Source organism: Falco rusticolus, chromosome 6, assembly GCF_015220075.1.
Source record: "Falco rusticolus isolate bFalRus1 chromosome 6, bFalRus1.pri, whole genome shotgun sequence".
Classification (NCBI taxonomy): domain Eukaryota; kingdom Metazoa; phylum Chordata; class Aves; order Falconiformes; family Falconidae; genus Falco; species Falco rusticolus.
Genome location: NC_051192.1, coordinates 71,872,074 through 71,898,561, shown reverse-complemented (window position 1 = coordinate 71,898,561; position 26,488 = coordinate 71,872,074). Strand labels below are relative to the sequence as shown.

Genomic DNA, 26,488 nt, shown 5'->3' with positions numbered 1-26,488 from the left:
TGACAGAAGTTCCCAACTACACTGGCACACATTCCAGGAGAATTTTCTTGCATTAAAAAAAATCAAAACAGACTCTACTGAATATTTTCTTTCTTTAAACAAAAAACCTTGTGGAAACACCACATAGTTTTGAAATTCTGACCAGCTTGGTTCACCGTTACAGACTGAGTCAGGAGCTGAACTTGGCAGCTGGAAAACGTCTACTGCTGGCCCTTTGCTCGGGGCACTGAATCACACCACCTACCTCCGCCCCCCACCTACAGCCCGGCATTATGCACAAAGGTTTAAGTGGTGCTAATGTCCAATTAGACTGGGTCAAATGAGCATAGCATTTGAACACCTGAGCATCTTCTTGCCACAAAACTGTGCACTCTGCTGTCTGTAATACAATGCGTAAAAGAGATCTACAGCTCCAAGAACAATGTTTCTGTCACCTCTTAGTAGTCCTCCTTCCATTTTTCTAAGTGAACTTGTCTCAACTCATACAATGAACTCTTGGGAAAAAGGACTGCATAGGTGTATACATTATTCTATTATTCAAATTACTAATATAATTAGTAAAGGACAATTTCCCAGCAGTAAACCAGTTATAGCAACTAATGTCTTTATATGGTAATTAAAAGGGCAATAAAACTGAATTATAAGAACAGAGCCTCTAGCAATTAAAGCCTTGGACTCTTGAAAAACACTAGAGAGAATGAAGGAAGAGCGAGCAACTAGCCATCCATTTCTTGGCTGAAACAAGCACCATTTTAATAGTGGCACATGAAGAGACAGTGACAGTACCTGCCAATAAACCGTTTCAAAAGACAAAAAAAATTATGTATTTCTAGAAATATATAATATTTATACAAAATGTATTTATTTATATTTATATAAAATTGTATGTTTATATAAATATATAATATATATTATCTAAGCAATAATCTTATATTGCTAAATGCAGAGGAACAAGCACATCAATCACAGCTCAGTCTCACAGACAGAAGGCTCACATACTTTTCTTGGTGAAGGAACACTTGATATAATCTTAAACAATCATTGCCTGGGACTTCTGTTGAATCAACATCCGAATTTACCACAGGACATTAGCTAGCTTTTCCTTTACACCCTGAGTGTATGCCAAACACAGAAGCTGGTAAGTCAGATATGAAAAGAGCTTTCCATTGAAAGGCTCCTCTATTCCATCCAGCTTGGTTACTGGACAAGACTATACCTAAACAAATAATCGGTATAATCTTCTGATTCTTGTGACAAAAGCTGCTGACATTTCGCAGCAGACAGACTCAAATGTTTAACTTTCAACCTCAACAAAAGTGTAGGTAATTAACATCTTTCCCTGTTTACAAACCTGGCAACATTTCAAAACAAGAAGCTGATATTCTAAGCAATCACTTTTCCCTTCAGCAAGGGGAAAACAATACATTGCTAATTCAACATTCTGTTGTTACAAAGCAGTAGTGCAACTGCAGTCTAAGGACATAGGCCAAAGAAGGGCTGTAGGCAGTCTTATTAGACTAGCTAGAAAAAACACCAAGTTTCAGACATACACATCCTTATTCAGAACTCATGTACCTGAAAGCTTCTGTACTTTTGTCAGATAACCTGCAAGTAGTGTAATAAAAAGTCATTAAGAGGTTAATTCTACCTGTCGATCTTGCCTAGCATGTAATTTATGCATGGTGGCTCCTAACTAATCATCTTTAACTATATGAAAATAATGATTTCTTGGCAAAATAAGAAATTGCAAGGGATTGCATGTTCAAAATATGATTTATTGATGTATTTTTAATCATGTAGCTCCTTGCAAAGATACACATTATAAATTATGGAACAAGTATAGTTCTTTCCACAGCTTTCACATTTTAGTCCTCAAGTCCAGGTCAGTATTTTGAAATGAGATGTTCAAAGGTAAGTTATGCAAAACGGCTTTAAAAAACTACACTAAAAAGCTTCAGTTCTTTCAGAATTCAAAATACATATATAATAAGCGGCATTACAGTGTCTGCACTACACCCCCAAGCGATATATGCAGGAGAAGCAGCATACAGTACCTGCAACACACCTCAAGGTACACTTCATGATTAGCAGTATACAGCACCTGAACATCTACAGCAGCCTCAAAATTTATCTTAGTACAACAAATGCTCAAAGGGTTTACAGCATCTGTAGCAAGGTTAGATGAATGATAACACATTACAACCACGTGCAAGTGAGCCCTGCTTACCTGTGCATTCAGACCAAGCAGTACACACCAGCATTTCACCATTGCACTGTGACGCTCCCCAAGCAGAGCCACATACCCTGCAAACTTGTCCCACAGTACACGAGAACAACTCATTGCCCATATCCCTCTCCCCTTCATGCCCACTCTGTCAAGAAGGCAGGCTCCACTGAACTTCCATCAAGATTAAATTACATTTATGACCAACTGACATCACTGCATTAGTGGGGATGTACCTCTGCAGTTAAATTTTATACTTCATGCTTGCTTGCCCTAGACTCTTTTTCTTAAGCTTGATGTTGACAAAATGCCAGACCTTAAAGGCAAACAAAATAAGTTTAATTACGTTTTTAAAGAAGACATTTATTCAAAGTTCTTTTGAGTCACACAGTTTAACAGATATAAGACAACTTTCTCCCCTTCACATTTCAAGCCCTCACCAGAGACCACACACACTGTCCCATGGACAGTGAGATTTTCCTGTAACAATTCCATTTGGACAAACCAATGTCCAGGCAGATGAAGACTGATATTTTAAGCAGACTGATTTATAAAATCTGTTTTAAAAAAAACAAACCAAACCAAACAATAAAACTTTGCTATCAAATTCTTGTCACAAAGGATTTTAATAGCCATAGACTTGATCTCAAAATAAAACCCCAGCCAATCACAATCAAACAGAACATACTGCCTTCAAGAGTTTCCCCAGAATTTTAAAATGTTCCAAATATATACACATTTATAACTTAAGTGCTCATAAGCTACAACCTTTTATTCATGCAAGAGTTGTGAGAGGAATAGGTGTTTCTTAGAGCGGCTTTTCTGAAAATGCAGTAAAACTCTTCACTCGTGCAAAGAACAAAGGGGTGTACATTTTGTCAATGTCGAAAGTAGTAACAGCTGTCTCACCAGTCGATCTGCAAAGGGTATTGTAAAAGTTAAATTAGGCACAAATTGCTGTTAAGTCCCTCAATAATGCAATCATGTTCCACAATACAGTGTGTACACCATACTACAGCTGAATTTGTCTTTCATACTGCCTCATTCTGAAAGCATCTGAACATTGGCCAAATCACACTACGTAGAATACGCTTCTATTTTAATATCAAAGAAACCAATTTCCCCTTACATTCTTATTATTAGCTCGAACACTTGAAACAGCGCAGGATGGCACTCAAATCATGACATTAATATCAAAGTAAAAAAATCCCCTTTCATTTGTTTTTACTTTGAACCCTGATTCAGAATGCAGAGTGACAGCAAAAACTTGTGTTTACAAAACTTTTAAAAGAAACCTAAGTATGTCCAAACATCAGTGACAAAAAGCATACTTCCTCCTAGCTGTGCCGTATACTTACCTTAATTCTAGTTTCCAAAGGACACCAGTATACTGAGAGGTACAACAGAACCTGAGCAGTACAGAGACCTCATTCTGAAAAGAATGTGTGTGATACTGCCACTTCTCCGTAAATCAGGTATGAAAATATTAGGTTTTATAAAAGCCATTTTTCTGTTTATGGAATTTACCTATACTCCCAACCAGCAGTAGTTTACTTCCTAGATTTTATATACTTACAGCTCAATAGCTGAGCTATGCCCCTGTAAGAACACTGAATACAGAGATTAAGACTGGAAGACAAGGCCTAAATCCATCGTAAATGCCAACATCAAACATCTGCACAGCCAACTTGCCAGTAATTTATAGGGTGTCAGGTGCACGAACAGTGGCTATGGCTCTTGCTTGGTTAGTATCAGAACAGCTGGTCACACGCCCACATTTTGCACTTCTGGATTATAGTTTGTAAATGTTACAGTTCGCACATGATGGGTGCAGACACTTCTACCCTGCACATCCACACAGGAAAAGCAATATACCTTAATGAATGTATGTTTTCTACACGCCTTTACTAGCACCACACTAAGTCATTTAACCCTGATTTAGTTCTGAGGTCATTCAAACACTGTGTATAAATCCTTTAAATGGCTAAAATGCTGCAGTTCCACCACTCGGGAAACTTCCTATACCATTATAAAAAGTTACCAAACCTTGCGATTTCTTAAAGTAAAAGTTCATTGCAATTTATCAAATCAGGACCAGTTACTGTTTTCAGAACATTTTGTTGAAGCCTCCTAAGTCTCACAGTCCTTATATCTTCTGTACTTAGTATCGGGCAAACTAATGTCACCTGTGTTTCTATAGTTAAGTATCCTTCTTTGAACTTAATTCTCCATTTACTTACTTGTAAGTTATGTGACAAGAATGATGTATCCAGACAAGTTTGTTGAACCTCTGGCGCCCACTGGAGCACAGCTGCAGTCCTACATGAAAACTGTGATCTGTTTCTTGCGCAGGAACACGGCGGAAATACCTGTATTTGTGGTAGTCAACTGGTTTCTGTGCAAAGAGAAAAGAAGTTTCATGACCTATAAAGAGCAAACACATTGTGCAACTATTTATCCTGAGGCCTAAGTAACTGTAAGAACAGATTGTTAAACATTCACACGTAAAAGCAAGTACTGGTATTCCTTGAAAACACATCAATTTAGATGTTAATTATGGAAGAAGTTTTCACAGAAAGTAAGGTAAGCATGGAGGACACCACTCAAACTACGCAAACTCACTGTAAAGTAATGTTAAGACTTCTACATCTTCACAACTTTCTCTTGACAGACACTTTGTTAGTCAGAAAATTTTGTGATATAAGTTTGTTGACCAAATCATTCAGAGTTCAATTAATGAGCACAGCTTATTTAGTTCTATTTAATGCTGTGTAACGTAAGTGCACACAGTCAAAACTGATCTACAAAAGTGACCTCTTCATCCTTCCCTCCTGTTAACAATGCTAACAAATTACCTAATAGTACCCCGCATGGCGATTAAGTCTAAGAGGGAGGAGAACCGCTGCTCAAATGCAAACCAGATACTTATCTGTGTTAATAAAAAGATTATTAACATATAATCTTTTAATAAACAATAAACACAGATTTGGGGAAAAAACGTAAGACAAATCACCATGCCTGTTTCTATTTTACTTTTAAACCATTAAAAAAAATTAATTCCATTTTTCAATCCTCTGGTATAATCTTCAGGTGACTTTAAAATATTCAGTCTGAGAAAAGAACTTATTAAAAAGCCCCCTCCGTAAACTATTTTTCCTCTATTCTATTCTGTTACCTACCTCTTCCTTTTTCTTCATTATTACAGCAAATACTTTGGTTTGATTGTCTGTTTCCTGGGAAAGGCGATAATGGCCAAGCAAGATTGCATCTGTTCTGGAAGGTTAAGAGGAGGACAGTGTCAAGGACACAAAAATATTCTCTGTCACAAACATCAGCAATGAAAAGAAGACAGGCTGCATATCATAATTAAGGAAACCATTTTTTATTTCCATTTAGTAAAGTACCAGCCTCATTGACGATATCAAATGACGAAAAAATTTTTGAAAGTTGCTTTTAATTTTGCCGGATGGACAGTGAAGTTAAGTTAGCCAGTTCTACCCAGCCTACTGCTAAATGTTTTCGGCCTTTGGGTGAACAGCTCAAACCTGTTCTGAAGTTGCAAACAATTTTATATGGTTTTAACAAGCCTGTGCAAACATCAAAAAGAAATCAAGCAATAATTCAGTCACATCCCACCAAAATCTTCACTTTCCTTCAAAAAGTCATGGAAGTGTGAGAAGGCAGTCAATAATAAAAAGACCATTTTTAAAAGGATTCTAAAACCACCGAGGTAATAGCATGTATTCTTTCATCTACTTCCTTTAAAAGTTTAAGATCACATAACCCGCAAAGGAAATCTAATTACAGTACCAGGACCTTAAAATGAAAGATACCTTTGCGTAAAGACCAAAATTTTTCTAGTTCTCAGAAGAGAACTATAAACATCTATAACACAATACAAATAACATTGTACATTTACTTTTATTTTGCTAAGCCGGAACACAGAGTCCAAGACAAAAGTAATTAGAAATTGCCAGGTAAAAGTGAGATGAAAACTGTACAGCAAAGTATTTTATTTCAATAACCTTGTATTTTTAGTCCGTAAGCGAGGAACTATAGATGGAGGATCTTCAGGAGTTGTTAGCATCATAACTTGACCATCTGGAAAGAATCTCAAATATCTGCAAAAAATAATTATACAATAAAAACCTAGAAAACATATCCTTTTTCTGTTGTGGTGTTGTTGGTTCTTTTTAATTACAGGATATTTCCCAGAAAGATACAAAACTTACTAAGTAATAGGATTTGAAAACGCATTTCTTCAAATGTGATATAACAAAGGGATCAGAAATCAAAAGAGAGTTTTGAAGATTAAGAGATCAAGTTATGAACAGTTATGAAAGAGGACAGAAGTTCAAGAGTTTTGTCAAGCAAGGCAGCTTGTGACAGCAAGGCAGCTAATCCTTGAATCAGAACTGACCTCAAGTAAGAGTCTCCATTCCCAGCATGGATTGACACAAATCCAACAAAACCTTAAGTACAGTATCAGTACAGAATGGACAATGTTATAAGGACTTTTCCAGGTTCTGAGATCTGATCAGTTTTTACAGTACTTTGATATTCTGATGATGATGCTTGTGAGACTACAGAAATAGCCACAAGATTCGATGGCATCTATTAACAGTTTCCAGCCTCAGAAGTGACAACAGAATGGAACAATATAACGCTGGGAACAGCAAGATGAAGAACGGCAAAAAAACAGGCTAAGGAAACAAATGGCGAAGTATTTACAGCAAATTAAGAAAGCCTAGCCTCTTTATTATTTACAGTTGGTTACAAGTAAGCTAAAAGACAATTCTTGTATAACCACTTGTTTCCCCTTTACTGAAAAGAATTCTTGTATCAGAAATTTAAAGCAGAAATGATTTGGGGAAAGAAATCTGTAGATGAGTATTACTGTTGTTACTGTTTAAGTTTTATCCACATTAAATTGTGCAACTGAGGATGAAATGTGTTTCCAAGTCCATCTCTAATTATCACAATAAATCCTATTTATTAAGACCAATTCTCAAAAACTACACATAGCTTTACACACAGTAGTAGTTCCATTGAGTTTTACAGTATGATTAATGTTTGTGATATCAGGGATTGGATTTAAAGAACTTAAGAGAGAGAAACATTTCACTCACTCATTGTACTACAGTTCTACCTGTAATATTCCACTTGGTGCCACGCTCTATAGAAACCATCAAGAGATTGTTCTCCTTGACGTATGTATTTTGTCTTGCTGATATATACACCTATAGGAAAGGAAGATACAAGTATATGAACAGAATAAAGTACACAAAATATTTAAGATGGAAAAAACCAGTAATCATTTTGAGTTTACTTTTGTTACTCAGATATGTGAAAGTTATTTTCCTCCCTTGCACCTTTCCCTTCTCTTTACAGATATTCTACAGATTAAAAAGCCCTAACAAATTCAGATTAAGTCTAACAACATCATAACATCATACCCTTCTTGGTTACTTTTGTCATGGGTTACATGCAGTAAATGAATGACAAAACTATTTCCAAAAGTACACCTTACCATCAAATCGAACGCGAGGCCTTTCCAAAAACATTTCCCTCCAAGAGGCATACGGAACAAGTTTATTGCAGCTCCTGCCCCATATTTTCAAACAGACTTGATGCCAGATTTCCGGATCTCTAGTGAAAATGAGAAAAAAAGCAAATCACGTAACTTTCCTGCAAACCTTGTTTAGCTTTTATATAGTAAAGTAAAACTCCCATTATTTAGTCTGGATGCAACCAAAAGAAACTTCCTTGAACAACAGTAGCTCATAATTTAAAATCATTATTTTACTTAATCCTGGAGTGTTTCAAGCCACTTCCTCCTCCCAGTGAAATTCAAGAACACAATGCCATTTTCAGCCAAGTACAGAACAACATTGCAGCAGCCTGGCACTTTGTGTGAGCATATGAGGATGACAACACAACAGACGTTATTTTTGAGACTTTGCAACTCTTGACTTTCGAACAAGGTAAAGCAAGTAAGACTTTCAGCAACACTTTTTATTACAGTGAAGTCATCCATCTAACATACCATTTAGTGGTGTATTCAAAAGCTGATTAATGCTGTGGGGGGCATAACAGGAAAACTCCCATGGGAAGAAAAAGCAGGACATAGTCCTACGTGTACTGTTTAGCAGCTTAACAGCAAAAAAAAAAACAAAACACCAAAAAAATCCACCTTTCCAACACAGACAGTTTTGCTCTACTGACTTATTATTCATCTCTACATACTGTTCAAATATGCTTGAGCATAAAAAGCTCTTTTGTCTTCCTTACAGCAGAAAGAAGCTTCACTTTCGATAAGTTATCTACAATACCTGGCGCAAATGTAAAATCCTCGACAAACAAGTGATAATTGCTCTAATGATCTTAGGTCCAAGTCACTCGAAACGACCCATCGGAAAATGTACATTAGTACTTCCATAGGCAACACTGCAAAGAGTAAACAAATCCTTGTTAGATGGTAACCCACAGATCAACAGGTTATCTAAAATTCCAGGTTTGACAATTACTGAAATTCTGACTTTCCATAAAAAATCCTGTTTTTTCACACTGTAGCCAAATGTCAGCGAACAAAAAAATGTATCTTTAATTTTAAAAGTCACTATATATTAGAAAAAAGTTGCATAACAAAAGAACAAAAATCAAGAGCTGGAAGTGCATTATGGTAAGGTGACAGGAAGACTACAAATATCCAGAACTGTAAGATGTTATACCAAAAATTCCACATAGACATTGCACATCCACAGTGCCTGTGAAGCAGTATTTTCTTCAAACTGACCTAGTGTGTTAACATTACCTCAAAGCACACTGCTTTTGCATGACATGCTAAATAAGCTCTGGTCAGGTTCAGTATTGCATAGGAGGTCTTAAAACAACATAGCCACTATGGAATTTATATGATATCACACTGTTTTGTGGCGCAGATCCAGTGGTTGGGAATGGTATAACACAGCTTTGTCATATTGAAAGTTTTTTTCTAATGTAATGCAAGATAATGACAGAATCTTTATCAAAGCACCACCACAAGATCATATGATAATTTTCCTAGCATTAAAAATTCAGCAAAAAAGTTCTGGAATACTAAGCCGCATTTTGCCTAGTAGCTTTCTGCCTCCCTAAGTTTCCTCTGTTGTTTCAGCTGGGTATAGTTTGTTTACTGATCTTATACCATCAGGAATTACACTTCATTTATTTTCAACTACTGCTGCTTTCCAGAGCCTACAGCTTCAACTGTATCACCACATGCACTAAAGACTTGATGATTTTACTCAGTATAACTGAATAAACTGCTTTGAGATCAAATGGAGAAAACAGCAAGAGTAGTGCAAAGGTACATTAAACGGTAACTAGCTAAAAAAAATATGGTAGAGACTGCAATTTAACAGAATTCTTATTTTTACTGAAAAAATATGCTTCTTAAAAAAACCTGCATTGCTGCACTCCCACAAATCCAACAAGACTGTTTTTGCTATAAAATCTGATGAAACTTGAGTTTCACATTTCACAATACTAACATGGTAAAAAGTACAGACATTACATGGGCCACCAGTTTCTGGATTCATTTAATACACATTTTGTTTCATGAATCTCACTTAATTTATGTTTTATTATTGAGAAGTCACAAATTTGCTATATTGCCTATATTTGCAACCATTAAATTAATGTTCCAGTATAAACAAAAGTTGTGCAGATTATTGCTACAAGGTACAAAACAGTCTCTTGTCAGCTGAGGAGCTCTTCGGTATATGAACTCTCGGTGCCTTGCAGAATGGGAGAAACAAAGGCTTAAAAATCTTTTATTAATGCTAGCAGGTCTACATCTTCCATTTTGATAGTTACGAGTCAGTAATGATCAAAAATCAAAAAGCCTTTGATTGTTTATTTCATCATCCATGTTTCTAAGTTTCTAATAAACCAGGGATTGTGAAGACACTTTGCTTCAGATACTTGGCACACCCTGTAAAAAAATATTACAGTATTTCTGGTGAAGAATACTATCTTGGTCCTAAGCTTTACTCATGTAAAAGAAAACTGCTAAGAAAAATTACTCATATACTAGGGAGGGGAAGTAAATATATTCAGTATGTCAGTTACAGAGCAGAGGTTCGATTCTGTCCTGTACTAATGATTAACCAGTATTCTAAGATTATGAATGTCAATAAAATGTAAAATGGAACAGAGGAAATCAGTTCAGCCAAATCCGCTGCTTCACATTGTTTCAGTTTTCCTTGGGCTGCTGAGTTCCATGACTATTGTACTACTGTGGTGACCAAGGGGGATGCTTTCCAGCCTACTAACTTTTGAAGCAGACATCATGATTTTAACAGTTTTCATTCCACTATAAAAGAGTCAGTAAACAAGACACTGTAGCACAGGACTGGCAGGAAGGCATAAAATAAAACTAGAAAGAGACTTAAGATTGCTGCTCAAAACAGACATCTCCTGAGATCATTTTATAGTAATGTTTATAACATCTTGACTTTACTGGCAAAAAAACCAAAAAATGCTTTCTCAAGCGTACAACGTCACAGTTGTTAAAATAAAAATAAAATTTTAAAAAACTTGCATATGCTTCTACTTGAACAGCATGCTACATTTATTTTATTTTCCTTCCTTGAAGCAGAAGAGGAGATCAGGCCAAGATTTCCAAGAGCAACTCATAATTTGGGATGCAAAACACACATGCTTTAAGGCATCTGATTTTAAGAGAGTTTATAGCTTATATACGCTCTCTACAATTTAGATATCATAAGGAAGTCTCAGTATGACTGCCCTAGAACTAAAGCACTGCAAATCATTAACCTCCAAAAGTCTTTCTAGCTATACTATATAGTCTTGCTGAACCTGAAAACATATTTGTTGTAAAAATCTGATACAGGATCAGATAAAAAAAGGAAATGCAAATATGTGTATTATTCACAGGACAACTGTCTCTTATTCACACTGAAGAATTGTTGTAAGTATTTGCAAACCAAACAGGAAAAAACCCACATTTCACTTTTTCAATATGAACTGGAATGAAAACTGGAATACGCTTACTTTAGCAAGTCTGTTCCTAGAAGTTGCATACTTTGAAGTATGACTCTGATCCTGAAAAATTCTATATAGTAGTAGCACTATATGGAAAAGCTTGTGTGACAAAGGCAGATTCACGTATGAGAAAAAGATATGTTCAGCTGATGATCCTTCTTCCTTCACATCTAACTATAACAGTAAATAAAGACATACTGTGTGTATTTCTTTAAAGGTGGCTTTACAATGAAGGAGATAAATGTTGTAGTAGAGTGAACATCTCCATAAATTTTGCCTCTGAACTCTTACAGTGTATCTTAACTCGTACCTGAGATATGGGTCTGGCTGACATCAACCTCAGGCTGACAAAGTTTGACTGAAGATTCCTGAAGAGTTAACTGCTGCTGGAAATCCGACAGGAGATCAGCCATTTTGTCATCCTCTTTGTTATCCTCAACACTAGAAAAGGGGGAATGCCAACACTGTGATACTGGACAAAACATACCAACAGATGTCGTTATCTTGGCATCAATCCACTGTCTTACCCTCAATCAATATAGTTGTTTCCTGTATGGTTTTAAAGCAACCTCATTTTATCACACAACAAAAGAACTACTGCCATCTTATGAAGTTCATTTAGATTTTCCTGGAATCCATCTGACAGCAACAACTTTTTATTTCATGTAATTCCAATTTCAGTTTCTTTTCGGCTTTTAAAGTACACTCTTTTTAGTGAAGTCACTGAAGAATTGCTTGACCACAAGAAAAGTCAAACCTCATCCTTTACTTTGCCTGAGATAAACTGCATGCAGGAAATAAATTATCACTGATGGAAAGTTATGTTTTGTAATCCTTGTCACGATGTAAGATACTGAAAACAATGAAGGAATTTCTAATTTTTTTTACTTTTGTGTTATTCACTGAAGCGTGATCTTCAGTGAATTTATTCATCAATAACTTTTCACGAATCCTGTAAACAGGCAGAGAAAAAAAATTTCAGGAGCAAGAACAAGGTAGCAGAACAGAAACAATACACTTGCTATTGGGCAGTAAACTTGAAAGATTACTAAGTGATAAAAGAACATTACCACATTCAAAAAAAACTAAATCTAAGTTGTATGCCATAATATGATCCTTTAATAGCTGCATGCTTGCTTGCACCAAGTAACCACAAACTACACAACTCTCCTTGATCTCATTACAAAACATTTTTCCTCTGACTTGGTATATAAGCTAGCTAAGAAATCTTCCAGTCATTTTTTAATATTATTCAGTTCTCCTCTAAACAAGCTTAATAGAATGAGCTGAGAATATAAGCAAGCAAATAGCAGACCTACCAATGGGTTTTACGGTATTATAGAGAAGACAATTATGTTTGGGCCTGTCGTAACTAAGACTACAGTAAGATGCTGCACTCAATATACACCTTTATTTTGATGGAATGCAACAGCCAGTCCCAGTACCTACAGGCCATGTTATAAATTGTTTTTTTCAGATAAATTGTGTATTTTTTTTTCTTACCAAGATTGTATTAAACACCTAAAATAGTAATTCAGACAGCAAAACCACCACAACTAGAATCTCTTCAAAAAACACACCTCTACGAATACTGCTTTATAGACAACTAAGAGCACTGGCTGGTTTTCCCTCACTGTCACATAGTTCTAGGAACATTTACAAAACTGAATGAAAATTCATAGCATCATAAAATCATTTACGTTGGAGAAGACCTTTTAAGATCGAGTCCAACCATTAACCTAGCACTGCCAAGTCCACCATTAAACCATGTCCCTAAGTGCCACATCTACACGTCTTTTAAATACCTCCAGGGATGGTAACTCAACCACTTCCATGGGCAGCCCGTTCCAGTGCTTGACAGCCCTTTTGGGGAAGAAATTCTTCCCAATATCCAATCTAAACCTGCCCTGGTGCAACTTGAGGCCATTTTCTCCTGTCCCATCGCTCGATACTTGGGAGAAGAGACTGACACCCACCTCACTACAGCCTCCTTTCAGGTAGTTGTAGAGAGTGACAAGGTCTCCCCTGAGCCTCCTTTTTTCCAGGCTAAACAGCCCCCGTTCCCTCAGCCGCTCCTCATAAGACTCGTGCTCCAGACCCTTCACCAGTTTTGTTGCCCTTCTCTGGACACGCTCCAGCACATCAACGTCTTTCCTGTAGTGAGGGGCCCAAAACTGAGCACATTCAAAGTGCGGCCTCACCAGTGCCGAGTACAGGGGGACGATCACTGCCCCAGCCCTGCTGGCCACACTGTTTCTGATACAAGCCAGGGTGCTCTTGGCCCTCTTGGCCACCTGGGCCACTGCTGGCTCATATTCAGCTGGCTGTCGACCAATGCCTCCAGCTCCTTTTCTGCCAGGCAGCTTTCCAGCCACGCTTCCCTAAACCTGTAGCATTGCAAGGGCTTGTTTTGACCCAAGTGCACGACCTGGCACTGAGCCTTGTTGAACACCATACACTGGCCTCAGCCTATTGATCCAGCCTGTCCAGATCCCTCTGCAGAGCCTTCCTGCCCTCAAGCAGATCAACACTCCCACCCAACTTGGTGTCAGATAGGCTTGATGAAGGGAGTATGGAAAAGGACGCTAAAATACAAAAATAATCCTATGAAAAACAAGATTTTTACATGGCTGTATTTTGTCATCCAGTGCTTTTCCTAGTGCACAAATGCACAGCAAAGATTTCATGCTAGCAATGCATTCAGAACCTGAAGTAACAGATGTGAATAAAGCACTTGGCTCATCTTACTCTTTTTTTTTTTATACTGAGTCAACAACTGCATTGAAGCTGTCCTGCCCTGGGTCAACACATCTGAGCTATAATACCACACAGACAGGGGTGTACTTTCCTCTTTTATTTTCAGTTTTAAATTTTTGATTTCTCATGGCTATCAGCAGCATCTATGGCTGCTATCAGTAAGCACTGAATTGGGAAGCTCTGTTTCATAAGCTTGTCTTCACTACACTATCTGAGCTATAACAAGTTTTGGGCCTAACGTGAATCAAGTTAGGCCAACCTTAAACCGCTACACATCTGTTGTGCTGAGGCTAGGAGTATTCTGATGCTTGTAATGATGAAAGGCTAGACTACTCAGTTTACAGTCTATGAGCTTCCAAATATATTGCTCTACTTGTTGGAAATGCTCCCACTTGGCTCTGTTAGCACAAGAGCAGTAGTATATTCCCCTGCTTAATTATGACACTTATTCCATGGTAGCAATCTTTTTCCTCATCTTTTCTCCATTTGCAATTTTGTTGATGATTGTAAATGTATAACTCATAAATATGAAAATCAGAAATCAAAATTAATAAACTGACTGGTGCTTCTTTTTCTTAAGAAACAATCTAACTATCTGTAATCCTGCCACTTGAATTTAACTAGTTCCAAACAAGCCTGTTACCTTCTTTGAACTAGACTACAGAAAAACCCTCCTTGGACTAATGCATCTGTAAACTTTCTATGAAGCATTCTATTCAAATGAAAGCACACAAGTTTTCCAAATGTTAAGAGACTTACAACTGTGTTATCACAGTACAGAATTCTTATGTTTTAGAAACAAAATTTCAAGTTTTAGTACTCTTATGCACTTAATTAGCAAATTTTCATACTTACCACCTCTTTCCAACTCCATCACCATCTGGGGACCTTGTATAGGTGATCTTAAACTCTATGTCAGGTACAAGCTGCATGGCTAGACGATAAAACTTGATAGCTGAAAATAAAGATTTAACATTTAAACGTGTCTGATGCCTATACTGGCTTATTAAGGCAGATTTTTTTTTAGAGAGATGACTTCAGCTAAAAGCACTAAAAAGGTGGAAAATGCCTTTGCCTAGTAGTAAATCTTACTTAGTCTAAACTGATTAGGTTTCAAATCAATACAGAAGAGAGGCACATAAGCACCTATTTTCAAAACTAAAAACTTCATGTACTCTTTCAGAGTAAAGAACTCTCTCAGTAGTGTTTCAACTTTTACAGATTTACCTTAACTACTATAAATTCAATTACGGAATACAAAATTTTACATTAAAATATTGCGAAGTCCTGATTTTGTTTGTTGCGCAGCACTTACAAAGCATTCCTAACAAGCCATAAAGATTTTAGGCATTATATTCAGAAGTAACAATGAGGAACATGAAAGAGAACTTTAAAGATGATGCAGGTACTTTAAATCCCCAGTACAGTACAAACAGTCATTCAGACATACACAACATTATAAAGGTGAGAAAGATCAACAAAATACTATTGTAATTTTAAAATTTCAACAACAGACACAAACCAAGTAAATTTTACTGTGGCAAAACCCTGGAAACCACAGAAGGCACAGAAGCAAGCCCACGCAAAACAGTGAGTGAGGAACCTCACTGGAGGAAAGCAGCCTTTTCAAAAAGCTATGTAGCAAGCACAAGACTATGGGGCATGAAAGAAAAACTGACAGATTGGGTTTCTTCCAGCATGCAGAGAAAGTACTTCTGCCTTTAACACTCCAAAGATGCTACGAAAACTGAGCAGAGAAATAGACCCAGGAAAATCACCCTGTGGGAACAAACTGTTATTTAAACTGTAGAACGTCTTTCTTGAGTTAACTCTGTGGGTCCCTCTTAATTTAAGCAGATTCATTGTATCCACAGTCTCTTTTAATACCACTGTTAAGATGTACTTATACATCTGTTTGTATTCCTGCATGGAAATACCAAGATCAGAGGGCAACTCTCCCTCAGTTTGGACCTTAAAAACCAAACCCAAAGTAAAACACCAGTGAGATGGAGCTCAGAATATGACACAGTAATGAGTCTCAGAAGCCTGAGCTTGGGCAAGTAAGCATTTCTATTTCCTTAAATTTATGTCAGGGCTGCTGACTGACAAGTAATATCCTTTGGCTGGGGAGGATGAGGAATACCAGCAGCCAGCTAAACAGAGATCAGTCTCAACTTTAGCATTTAATCTTGCAGGAAGGCCTGTACTGTACTTAAACATGAGCAAGCTGGTGCATATAACTGTCTCACAAATGTCAAGTATCAGCAGATTTCAGAAGCAGGCTGAAATGCCAGCTGGATTCTGGTGACATGGGCCAGGTCAGCAGATAAAAGTTTGGTCTGAAAACAGGTGTCCCAACACATGCTCAGCAATGTATCTGTGTCTGGCTTAGGACCTTGTCTCTAAGGTCTCATATAGATGTATGTGTAGAAACAGTTTAGTTTTGTTTCTTTAAGTCTCAAACCAAATTTAACTAAGAAAGAATGGATTCGTATTCAAGCAATCCAAATGCCTAATATGCCTTTGTGAATGCAACTGTTAGATGTTACTACTTGTCTACCGCTATGTTTAACACACAAGAAACGCACTCAAGCAGATGAATCTATAGCTTTCATTTTATACATACATGTTTATATACACAATATTTAAATAGACTGCTTTCCTTCCATATTTTTTAAGATCATTTGGAAATTTTTGATATGAAAGAACCTTCACCACCTACTGCATGATTTCCAAAATGGTAGATTACATATCTGATTTAGTCCTAAAGTCTTTTTTTTTACTGCGCAGTTAATTTTACACCCAACACACAAAATATCTTAGCCCAAAGTCATTCTGCCTTGTAAAAACATGTAATAAATTAGAAACTGAAATAACTAATTTTATTACCTACTGGGGACTCATTTTTCTCAGTTCATTTGAGATCTGGAACAACCACCAGAAATCCCTTGCAAGGGAAGGAAAACTCCCATGATAGAGAGGAAATTTTGTATTCAACAGGTGGCTGAATTCAGGAGTTTCCAGAGTACTCTCCGTTCTGCTTATCTTGACATATTTTGCACCTGCACTTCAACCAAGGTAGCCAAAGCCTCTAGTGGATGAGCAGGATGGCACAGATGCTCTGTGTTCATTTTTTTTTTTTTTTCATGAAAGAAACAGAAAACTGGTATCTCCACTACTGACCTACAGGACTTGAAGTTAGGATGGACTTCTTGCTCTATACATTCTGAAAAATACCGATGAGGAACAAAACTTTGAATTTCCATTTCTACAAGTGCTGACAGCAAGAGGACAAGAGCTCAGCATCTCAAATATTTTTGGCAAACCTCACAAAGTAATTTAAACATTCACTTCAGGAATTCTTAAACAAGCCATACTGTGTAAATTAAAAGAATAAAACCAAAAGTCAAAGTCAAACAACAAAACATTCCATGGATTAAGTAGTTCTGTTTAAAGTGGAATGAAGAAAACTGTGAGCACAGAAAATATACTATATTACCTTGATTAATTACTATGCTTATTCCATGTTATAAAAGTCATATAAAGAAGCATGCTATATGAAGAAGCAATTCAGTGCTTGATTAAATTACCAGATTTCAAGATGTCTGAAAGTTCAAAGTTCTTTCTTTGATCTCACTTCAGCTTCTCTTCAACCTCAGAATTGTGATATGATGGTTCCTATTAGCCAGTCTGTCTGCTTATCCAAACAACTGAGCTCTCAAATTACTATTAGCCTGCTGTTTAAGTTCACTGGCATCATACAGGCTTGCACATAAATCAGTGGTAGACTCCACTGCAATAAGGGTGTTGACTGTAGACTTCCATATTACCTTCATAAAGGGCTCCATTTTGTTCTTCTTCCACGGCCTTCAGGAAAAGTTCTTTTGCCTGTGTAACAAATTACACAGAACACTCATAAATTTCTTACGAATACAAGCACAATGTCACTTGACTTAGAATTATTTTTCATCTTACCTACTGTACTCTATGAAGGAGATTAATAGAATAATTCCATAGAGTGAGAAGACATATTCATGTGCTACAAGCCATAACTGAAATTCCCAATCAACAAACTATCCATGTTCCTGTTGCTCACCCCTTAGCTAGTCTTTCAGAAAGCAGACTGCGAAGGTGACACAAAGCCAAGCGTAAAAACTAGAAAAATCAGTGTGGGACTACAGTAAGACATTAGTATGGAGACAACGGGTGTCTTGGTTTTGTCTGGGATAGAGCTAATTTTCTTCTTGGTGGCTAATGCAGTGCTGTGTTTTGGATTTGGTACGGGAACAGTGTGGTCTGGGACTTCTTGGTTTCTCTGGTCTTGCCAGTGAGAGGGCTGGAGGGGCACAGGGAATTGGGAGGGGACACAGCACAGCCGGGTCAGCTGACCTGAACTAGCTGAAGAGGTATTCCATACCACGGGACATCAAGCTCATACATAATCTGGGGTGGGGGGGTCGCCGGGGCCTGCAGATCACTGCTTAGGGACTGGCTGGGCATCAGTCAGCGGGTGGTGAGCAGCTGTGCTGTGCGTCACTAGTCTTCTTTCTCCCTTCCCTTTGGATTTCATTCCTCTCCCCTTCTCCCTCTTTTTCATTGTAACTATTATTGTTGTTATTAAAATTATTGGTCTTTAGTTTTTATTTTATCTCAGTTGTTAAACTGTTCTTATCTCACAACCCTAGAGCTTTACATTCCTTTAACCCCTTGGGTGAGGGGGGAGCGAGCAAGCAGCTGTATGGTACTTAATTACCAGCTGGGGTTAAACCACGACAACAGGTTAATCACCTCTGTTGTTCCTCTAGATTTAATTAATCATTAGCTTTTAGAGTAGTTATACTGCAACACTAACACGAACACAAAAATCCCCAAATTACACATTAGTTTTTTGTACCTTTTCCTCTTTTGCTATCTCCTGTTTCCCTCTGGCATCTACAGACTTTACTCCAGGTCCTCTTGAAGATGCTCTGCATGGCAGAGGTTCCAACCCACTAGAACTCATACCAGGGGCAAGCTCAAACATCCACTGAGCTCTGAACATCTGAAGCTCTGCCTAAAAAAATCCCATTAATTCTGACTTAGTACCACATATTCAGACGGTACAACTTCTAAGGAGAAATTATGAAGTACAAACACAAAAAAAGAACTTCAAAATTATGCTTTACACTTCTAACTTAGTTTCAGTGAGTCTAGACACAGCTGCTTTTACAGTAAATTTAACATAAAGTGCACAAGGACTTGTTCAATCTCATTCAATAACATAAGTGCTTTTATCTATACTAGAAGAAAAAGCGATGTTTCAAGAAGTGGTTGTTAGTACTACAGTTATGACCTAAGACTCCATTAAAAAGTATTATTTCTGGACATGATGTTTGTTCTTGTTTATGCAGTTATCTCAAGCCAAGAAGTCAACTAGCTCTTGAAATTAAAATTTAGAAAACCTGATTTTTTGTACATAAGGATACTGAGCTTTATGACAATCAAGACTGTATATAATCTACAAACAAGATCTTACATTCCTTTCTCTTTTAAAAAGAAAGGACTATGCTCTGTGAAACAATACAAGTTGTAATTCTTGCCATGCATTTTTTTCAGCACCTTTGAAGCTACACTTTACATGTCTTTTGCAATCTTCATGACTTCTGGGGAGTTACTACACAGAAATCTAGTATCCTAAGAGAACACACTTTTTCTGTTAGACTGCCTTTATCAACTTTCTGCTCCATAAGACAGCGACAACTTAAACTGGAATTTGATCCACACAGAAACTGCTGTCTGATTTCTCTAGTTCATCAAATTCCAAATCTGACACAAATTTTCTTTTCATCTACACAGATAAATGAAGACTGAATCTAACACTTGGAACACAGTGCAAAGAGGGGCAGACAGATTAAGCGTTTGTCAGATCAACAATGTGTGGTAACTGAATGAGCATAAGTAATGCAGCTTAAATTGCAGCAGCACTATGTTTGTAAAAACACGAGACATACCTGAAGATTTGCTTCACTGGATCTTTCATTGTCATCAGTTCTTACCAAATCAGAGTGACAATCTTCTTCTGCTTCTGCCTAGTAGAGAGCAGTCAGATGTGATTATAGAGTCTGCATAAGTCCCTGCAGCACATTCACAAAGCACAACTGTCACGGACACACATCTAAAAAATTCTAAGCATACTCCCCTTTTCCACATTCTGTCCACTACTCCACAGATCAATCTTAATTGATGATAAAAATTAATTTTACAATTACTGGTATTGTTTGCACTTTCCTCTTAACCCAATGAAGTTTGGCTTTGCAGTTCAGTCACACCAATCCAACACAGGTTCATTATGTATCACTTGAAGGCTTACATGCATCAGAACGCTGCCATAACACCTGAATAAATACACTCAGCATCCAAGCCAAAGCATAGAACCAAAGCTTCATTAAGATTAAAGTCGTGTGCTTCATACAAGAAATTAAAATTTAATCATTATCTTCTCATTGTAAAGATAACCCGTAGTTTTGATTTGTTTAATATTTACAGAAGCACAAAAGACTAACAATAGATACTTTATGAAAACTGTGGGACAATACAAGCATTCTCCAAACTACATGTGAAACTAAAGAAAAAATGTATTGTAAAAGAAAATAAAAAGCTAGCATGAGAGCTTGACAGCTGCTTTTATTTACAGTACTGCTGTGAGACAGGATAAACAAATAAGACTTTAATACCTTTGAACAAACTTAACAGGGCTCTACATAGAATTTAGACTGCTAGTTTCAGAGCAAAACTTAAAAAGATGCAAATAAATTCTCATTTTGAAATATACTGGGATTTATGGAATCTATACTAAAACAAAGGAAAACTAATTCTGAGCATCAATAAGATATTCAATGACAACCACTGCAAGATGCCAGTAAGGAAAAATAAAACCTCAAGACAAACTAAAACGTTTGTTTAAATTTCTTCCTGCAGCTGAAGCATCCCAGGTTTTCTACCATTCTACACTGAAATTGACATCTATAGTTCTGCAAGTACACAATGCAAAGTGAAATTTTAAGAAGGTAAACCTGGCATTAAGATTACCACAACTAACTTACAGAACTTTTGTTTCCCACTCCTTCCTATTGTAAGCAGTGCACAAAGACTTCAAGTAACATTCTGTCAGTGAGATTCTTCTGAGTTCTCGTAAAGAAATCTCTATCCCCTACACAATCAAAGTGCAGAAATCAAAGCATTCTTGTATTCAGAAAACTTATAAAATTTTTATAGCATCTGGAAGTTCATGATCAAACTACACAATATTGGCAAACTTGATGGGATGGCAACATTTAATCTCTTTGTCTTGGTGACAAACACCTCCCTGGAGTTCAGCTGTAGCACTTGTCTCAGGTTCCAAAACAGCTACAAACTTACTGACTTGTCATCAGTAAAGGTGTTTTCACTGATGTCTCAGTCAATTTATCTTTTTCAATTGATAATGCAGACAGTGTTGGTTGGTTAAAGTAAACAGATACTGCATCCGTTTCTACACTTTTATTTTAAGGCTGCACATTTTTTATTTTTCTGTGGAGAAAACAGGTAAACCAGAGCACTCTAAAACACCAGCAGCATTAAACCTAAGCAAGGAGTAAGTAACTTAGAAGTTTCATGGGTTTTGATTCCAGAATTTGCAGGCAGTTAACATCCTATGAGTTACCATGTTATTATAGCATCCAGGGATTACATCTACGCTGGCTGAACAGAGATAGCCTAGGAACCAGCTAGCACTGAAATGGATGTCTGGAAGAGCATTATTATGGCACTGGGCTGACACAAGTAAGGCCCACCTCTGCCTGTGCAGAGTGCAAGGCTTCTGGTTTGCAGATTAATTATGCCCAGTCAGCTCTCAGTCTGGGAAGAATAAACCTGGTTTTATCTGCAAAATGCAGAAACCAGTAATTCCTAAACTAAATCAACAACACACTATCTTCACGTGCATAAAGGCACACCCGTTAAAACCCTTAGCTCATTAAGACTGTAAATAAACTAATTTAAGAGTAAGAGTTAAAATTATTTCTAAGGTTAAGAAGCTGGCTGAAGTTTACCTCGTGTTCAAAAAGTTTTTGCTTCAGTAATCTGTTCAAGAGTTTTGATTTCCATCCCCTCGTCTCTGTTCAGCTGCCCTGCTTCTCCTCTATTTCTGAGTCACAGTCAGTCATGATTCTGGACCAACTGCTTCCAAAATATCATTCAACGCTCTTTAAAATTTGAGTGTGCTCTCAATCCAAACAGAAAATACATACTATACACTATGAAGACCTAGTCCACAGCCTAAAAGCTGTCAAAAAACATCATGAAGTTGATTACAACTGAAGTTTTTACTTTTGTCATTACCTCCTCTATACCAAGTGCATGTGTGGTCTGAAGTCTCTCACATCACAGGTTTGTCTTCTGACAGCAGTGTCAGCGTAAGTGACCATCCCTCTAAATTTACCAGTAATGCAATTCATTCACATGGCTACTGTATGACTAACTGGACTGGATTAACAAACTTTCCACTATTTACTTGAATGCTGAAACCCTATGGCTTTGCTAGAATAAATGAGTAAACACAGGCATCCCTGAAGCAAGGATATTCACTAGCATACAGCTTACGAGACCACAGCTAGATCAGTTTGTAACTTGTAAAAATTGGCTCCTTGCCCCCACTCAGACAATATTTAAATTGCAGTTATAGTTTCTGAAGCTCACAGAATACTGTACTGTAATAGCTATGCAGTGGATAAATCTAGCCTGTTCCATCTTTACACTGTTGGCCTTCCTCCTGCTAAAAACAAGCTGTCATACGGAACAGTGACTTGATCCTGCTTGAAAGGGAGACATCCTTAGTGTGTGTACTGATCAGCTCAAATAATTTTCCATGAGAAAAGTGGTAGCCAGGCAAGTCAAAAGGTCAACATGTCAAAAGTAAACACCTGACTTAGGCTGCAACCTGTAAAAAGAAGTCAGCTGAGTAGGTTCGATTCTGATTCGTTTGCAAAGCTTTAGAAATCATTTGCTAAATGCAAGACTAGTTTATTTGCACAGCTTCGTTTTAACTGTTTTGCAATCAAAAATTGCATGCTGATTTCCTCAGAGCACAACAATCACTTGCTAAAGTGTTTGTAATGTCAAACCCTTTAATAGTTCAGATGTTTCAGCAAAACAAAGCCAAGATCAGAAACGGTTCAAAGTTGACCGTCACCATTTGAACAGGGCTACGGGCGAACTGCACAGAACCAAGGGACAAGCAAACATGACATAGCGGAACAGTGACTGACAGCTAACGTTTTTCATGTTTTATAAGAAAATTAGTAAGTCTCTCCATTTTTCTGTCAATGTGGTAGAAGCAACACTGTGTTGAAAAATAACGAGTTTTAATCGTGGTGGTAAGGCATTTTAAAAGCTTCTGAATGACATAAATAGTTTGAATGACCAAGCTCTCATCATGGATGCTTGAATCAATATTGAGGTGAGAACAGCAATACTGAATCTAACAGTATTTCTGAGATGTTAAGACACAAACTAAAATAAGTAGAGTGCCTGGCCAACGGAGCCGTTTACCAGATGACTTTATGCCATCTACCTTTTCAGGGAAGAAAGAGAAACGTAGGGCAGGCTCCTCTGTAATGACACAGTGGTGGTACGTTCAGGTTTTTCTACGGACAGCTAGATCGCTCCTCAACCAAGCAGCCCCACTCACTCTTCAGCCCAAAATCCCCCGCGGAAGGGACCGGGATCACGGCACACTTCCCACCGGCACTGCCCGGTCCCGGTGCCCGCGGACAGGGCAGGGTGCGGGGCAGCAAGCACGGCTTTGAGGGGCCGCCCCTCCCGCCGCCGGGCACACACCCCTTGCCGCTGCCACCGCCCCCTCCCAACGCCCGCCACGGCGGCCTCGCCCCCACCGCCACCGCCTGCCCGCGGGGCGCCTGGCACCCCCCCCGCCCGCCCGCCCCAGGCCGCGCTGCCGCGGGGAGCCCGGCGCGACGGGCCCGGCCCGGCTCACCATGCTGCCGGCGCTCGGGCGGCGCTGTCCCCTCCCGGGGGTCTCTGCCCCCCCTGCTCGGTCCGTGCGTCCTCCCCGCGGGGGGAAATTAGCAGAGTTCTCGGTCGGAGAAGCGCACCACGCAGCGGGAGTAACTGCGGGCCCTGCGTACGGCAGCCATCTTCCCGGCGAGTGAGGGGCAGGCGGGCGGGAGCGGCGGAGACGCGCCCAGACAAACCCGCAAGGTCAGAGCGCCGCCTGACGCACGGGCCGCTCGGAGGCGCGGGCGCCGGCCGCGCGGACTACCCGCCCCAGCGCGCGCCGCAGCCCGCCGCGGCTCTGCCGCCTGTAGCGGAGCGCCGCGCTGCACGCCGGGAAACGTAGTCCGCGGGCGGCACCCCCTCGCGCCAGGGCCGCGCCGGCCGGGCAGCGGCGCCTCCACGGGCCGATCCCGCCCGGCGGCGGGGCAGAGCCTGCCGGGAAAAGTAGTCCGTGCCCCCAGGCGGCGAGCCCCGCGGACGCCGCTGAGCCTGTCCGGCCCCAGCGGTGGAGGCCGAGGGAAGGCGGCGGTGTCCGCGCACCGGGGGCGGCCTCCTGCCGCCTTGGTGCGGCCCCTCGGCCCGGCGTCAGCAGGAGCAGGGCCCGGCGCCGGAGCCGCCATTCCCGCTGTGACCGCGGGCAAACCGGGGCCTCGTTACAGACAAATTAATAACCAGGTAGCAAGGGAGCAGTTAGTGCTGTAGCTGTATAGATAGCAACGTTGCTGAGGTCGTGTGACTCTCACGACTACCTGCCCTGCGCCCAGGGCACTCTCCAGCTCGGTGGAGAGAGCTGTTAGTGCCGCTGGGACACCCCGTTAGGTTTTCTAAAACAGGTTTTCTAAAACAGGGCTGAATGTAACGACTGGCCTCGATTTAGGTGGGGGGAAGGGCTGGGCAACCACAGTTCCCTCACACCTTTTTTAAGGAGCCAAGTTCTTAACAAGTGTGTGTTTTGCAGTAGGATTCACTGAGGTAAAACCCTCCTCCCCGAGGCGGGGAGCTGGGTCCCCCAGGCTCCGAGTTACACCAGCTCACCCCGCCTTGCAAGCCCCGGGAAGTAACTCTGTGTTGTGTAACTTTTAAAATGTAAATGAGGGAGCACAGAAAAGAAGGTAAAACTTAATCATTATTACTGTCAGATCTGATGATCAATTGTTTGAGGGTAATTTTTTTGTTCCCTTTTTCCTGCCCCCGGCCCCCTGTGCCTTACCCGGCCCTGCCGCAGCCGGGCAGGGTGGCGGTGCTCTGGGTGAGGGGGGTCCGCCCCGCCCCCCCCCCGCGGCGCGGCAGGTGTCGGTACCCTTTGCCGCTAGTTCGTAGCTCGGTATTTCTGCGTCCCTCTTTTATTATTTACACTCCTCTCGGGGACGTGAGACAAGCCAGTCACCAGGGGATTTTTATTCTCTTTTCGGTTACGTTAAAGCCCCCCTCAGCTGTATGTAATCACCTCTCGGGTAGCCGCGGTGCTGCGCCGTCGTCTCTCGCCTCCCCCGCCGACAGCCGCCTGCTTTTGGGGCGACCCCTAAACCCTCCCCGCGGCCGAAGCCGCGCCGGGGCCCGCAGGCCCTCGCTGCCCACCCTCCCGCGAGGGGACCAGCCGGGCGGCGCGGAGGCGAGCACCGCCGGCTTGACGGCCCTCCCGGCTGCTGTCGTGGGGCGTTATCCCCCCGCGGGGAGCCCCGCCGCCGTCGGGCGGGGAGCGCCAAAGGCCGGGGCCGGGGCGGGGGGCGCGGCGGCCGGCGGCGCCCTGAGCGAGGCCCGCGGTCGGCGTGGGCCGCAGCTGGGCTGAGGCGGCGCGAGGGGGCCGCGGCGGGAGCCGCCCGGAGCGGCGGCGCCGCCATTGGGGACCTCTGCCGCTTCGGCGGGCGGGGGCTCGGCTGGAGGAGGGCGCGCCCGCGCACCGTGAGTACCGCCGCGCCCGGGGAGCGCCGCGGGGGGGACCCGCCGGCGTGGCGGGGGTGCTGCGTCTCGGTGCGAGAAGTGGCTGGAGCTGGGTTACTCGCGTGTGGCGGGGCCGAGGCTGGGAATCGGCCGCCGCCGCAGCGTGAAGGCCGGGCGGGAGCCACGACTTAGCCTGCCGTGCGGGCAGGGCCCCGCGGCTCGCCTCCCCGCCATCGCGTAAATGCCGCGGGTCCTTCTGCTGCCGAGGGACTGGTGCCTCCCGCTGCCCCTGCCTTTGCTTTCGGCTCGTGGGGCACCTCCCAGTGCCTTCACAAACACACATAAACACCGGCTGCTGGGACAACAAAGATCGCAACCCGCGGCTTTACGCCAGGCCTTTCTCTGTGCATCCTGCTAGTAACGCTTTAGGGTTATTGCCAAAGCACTGAACGGATTTTGAAAGGCAGTTGCCGATTGTTTACTGTTTGCGTTTCTCAGCTGTGGCAGAGGGTGAGCCAGTTTCACTTTCAGTTCTCAGTGCTGCAG

At 40.6% G+C, this 26,488-nt stretch overlaps 2 protein-coding genes across 7 annotated transcripts in view; one reads left to right on the top strand and one right to left on the bottom strand.

The window, feature by feature from the left end:
• Positions 1–1,754: 1,754 nt before the first annotated feature.
• Positions 1,755–24,379, bottom strand: FBXO9 (F-box protein 9). 2 transcript variants are annotated; one of them, XM_037392372.1, is made up of 13 exons: positions 24,042–24,379; positions 20,020–20,097; positions 18,924–19,082; positions 17,860–17,917; positions 14,885–14,984; positions 11,583–11,713; positions 8,557–8,671; positions 7,755–7,873; positions 7,374–7,464; positions 6,250–6,345; positions 5,404–5,497; positions 4,465–4,619; positions 1,755–3,141 (listed from the first exon to the last, which is right to left on the bottom strand). In XM_037392372.1, the coding sequence occupies exons 1-13, from the start codon at positions 24,042–24,044 to the stop codon at positions 3,033–3,035; spliced, it is 1,308 nt and encodes a 435-aa protein (XP_037248269.1). In that variant the 5' UTR covers positions 24,045–24,379; the 3' UTR covers positions 1,755–3,032. The 2 variants fall into 2 exon arrangements, with proteins under 2 accessions (XP_037248269.1, XP_037248270.1); XM_037392373.1 differs by lacking the exon at positions 18,924–19,082 and having other exon boundaries at positions 24,042–24,217.
• Positions 24,200–26,488, top strand: part of CILK1 (ciliogenesis associated kinase 1) — a 26,083-nt gene continuing 23,794 nt past the window's right edge. For 2 of the 5 annotated variants that reach the window (XM_037392368.1, XM_037392365.1), the window contains exon 1: positions 25,794–25,963. The gene's annotated coding sequence lies outside the window, so the exon portion shown is untranslated. Of the gene's footprint in view, positions 24,266–25,790; positions 25,964–26,488 lie in introns of those variants that run through there. The other 3 variants (XM_037392366.1, XM_037392371.1, XM_037392370.1) reach the window with 3 other exon arrangements.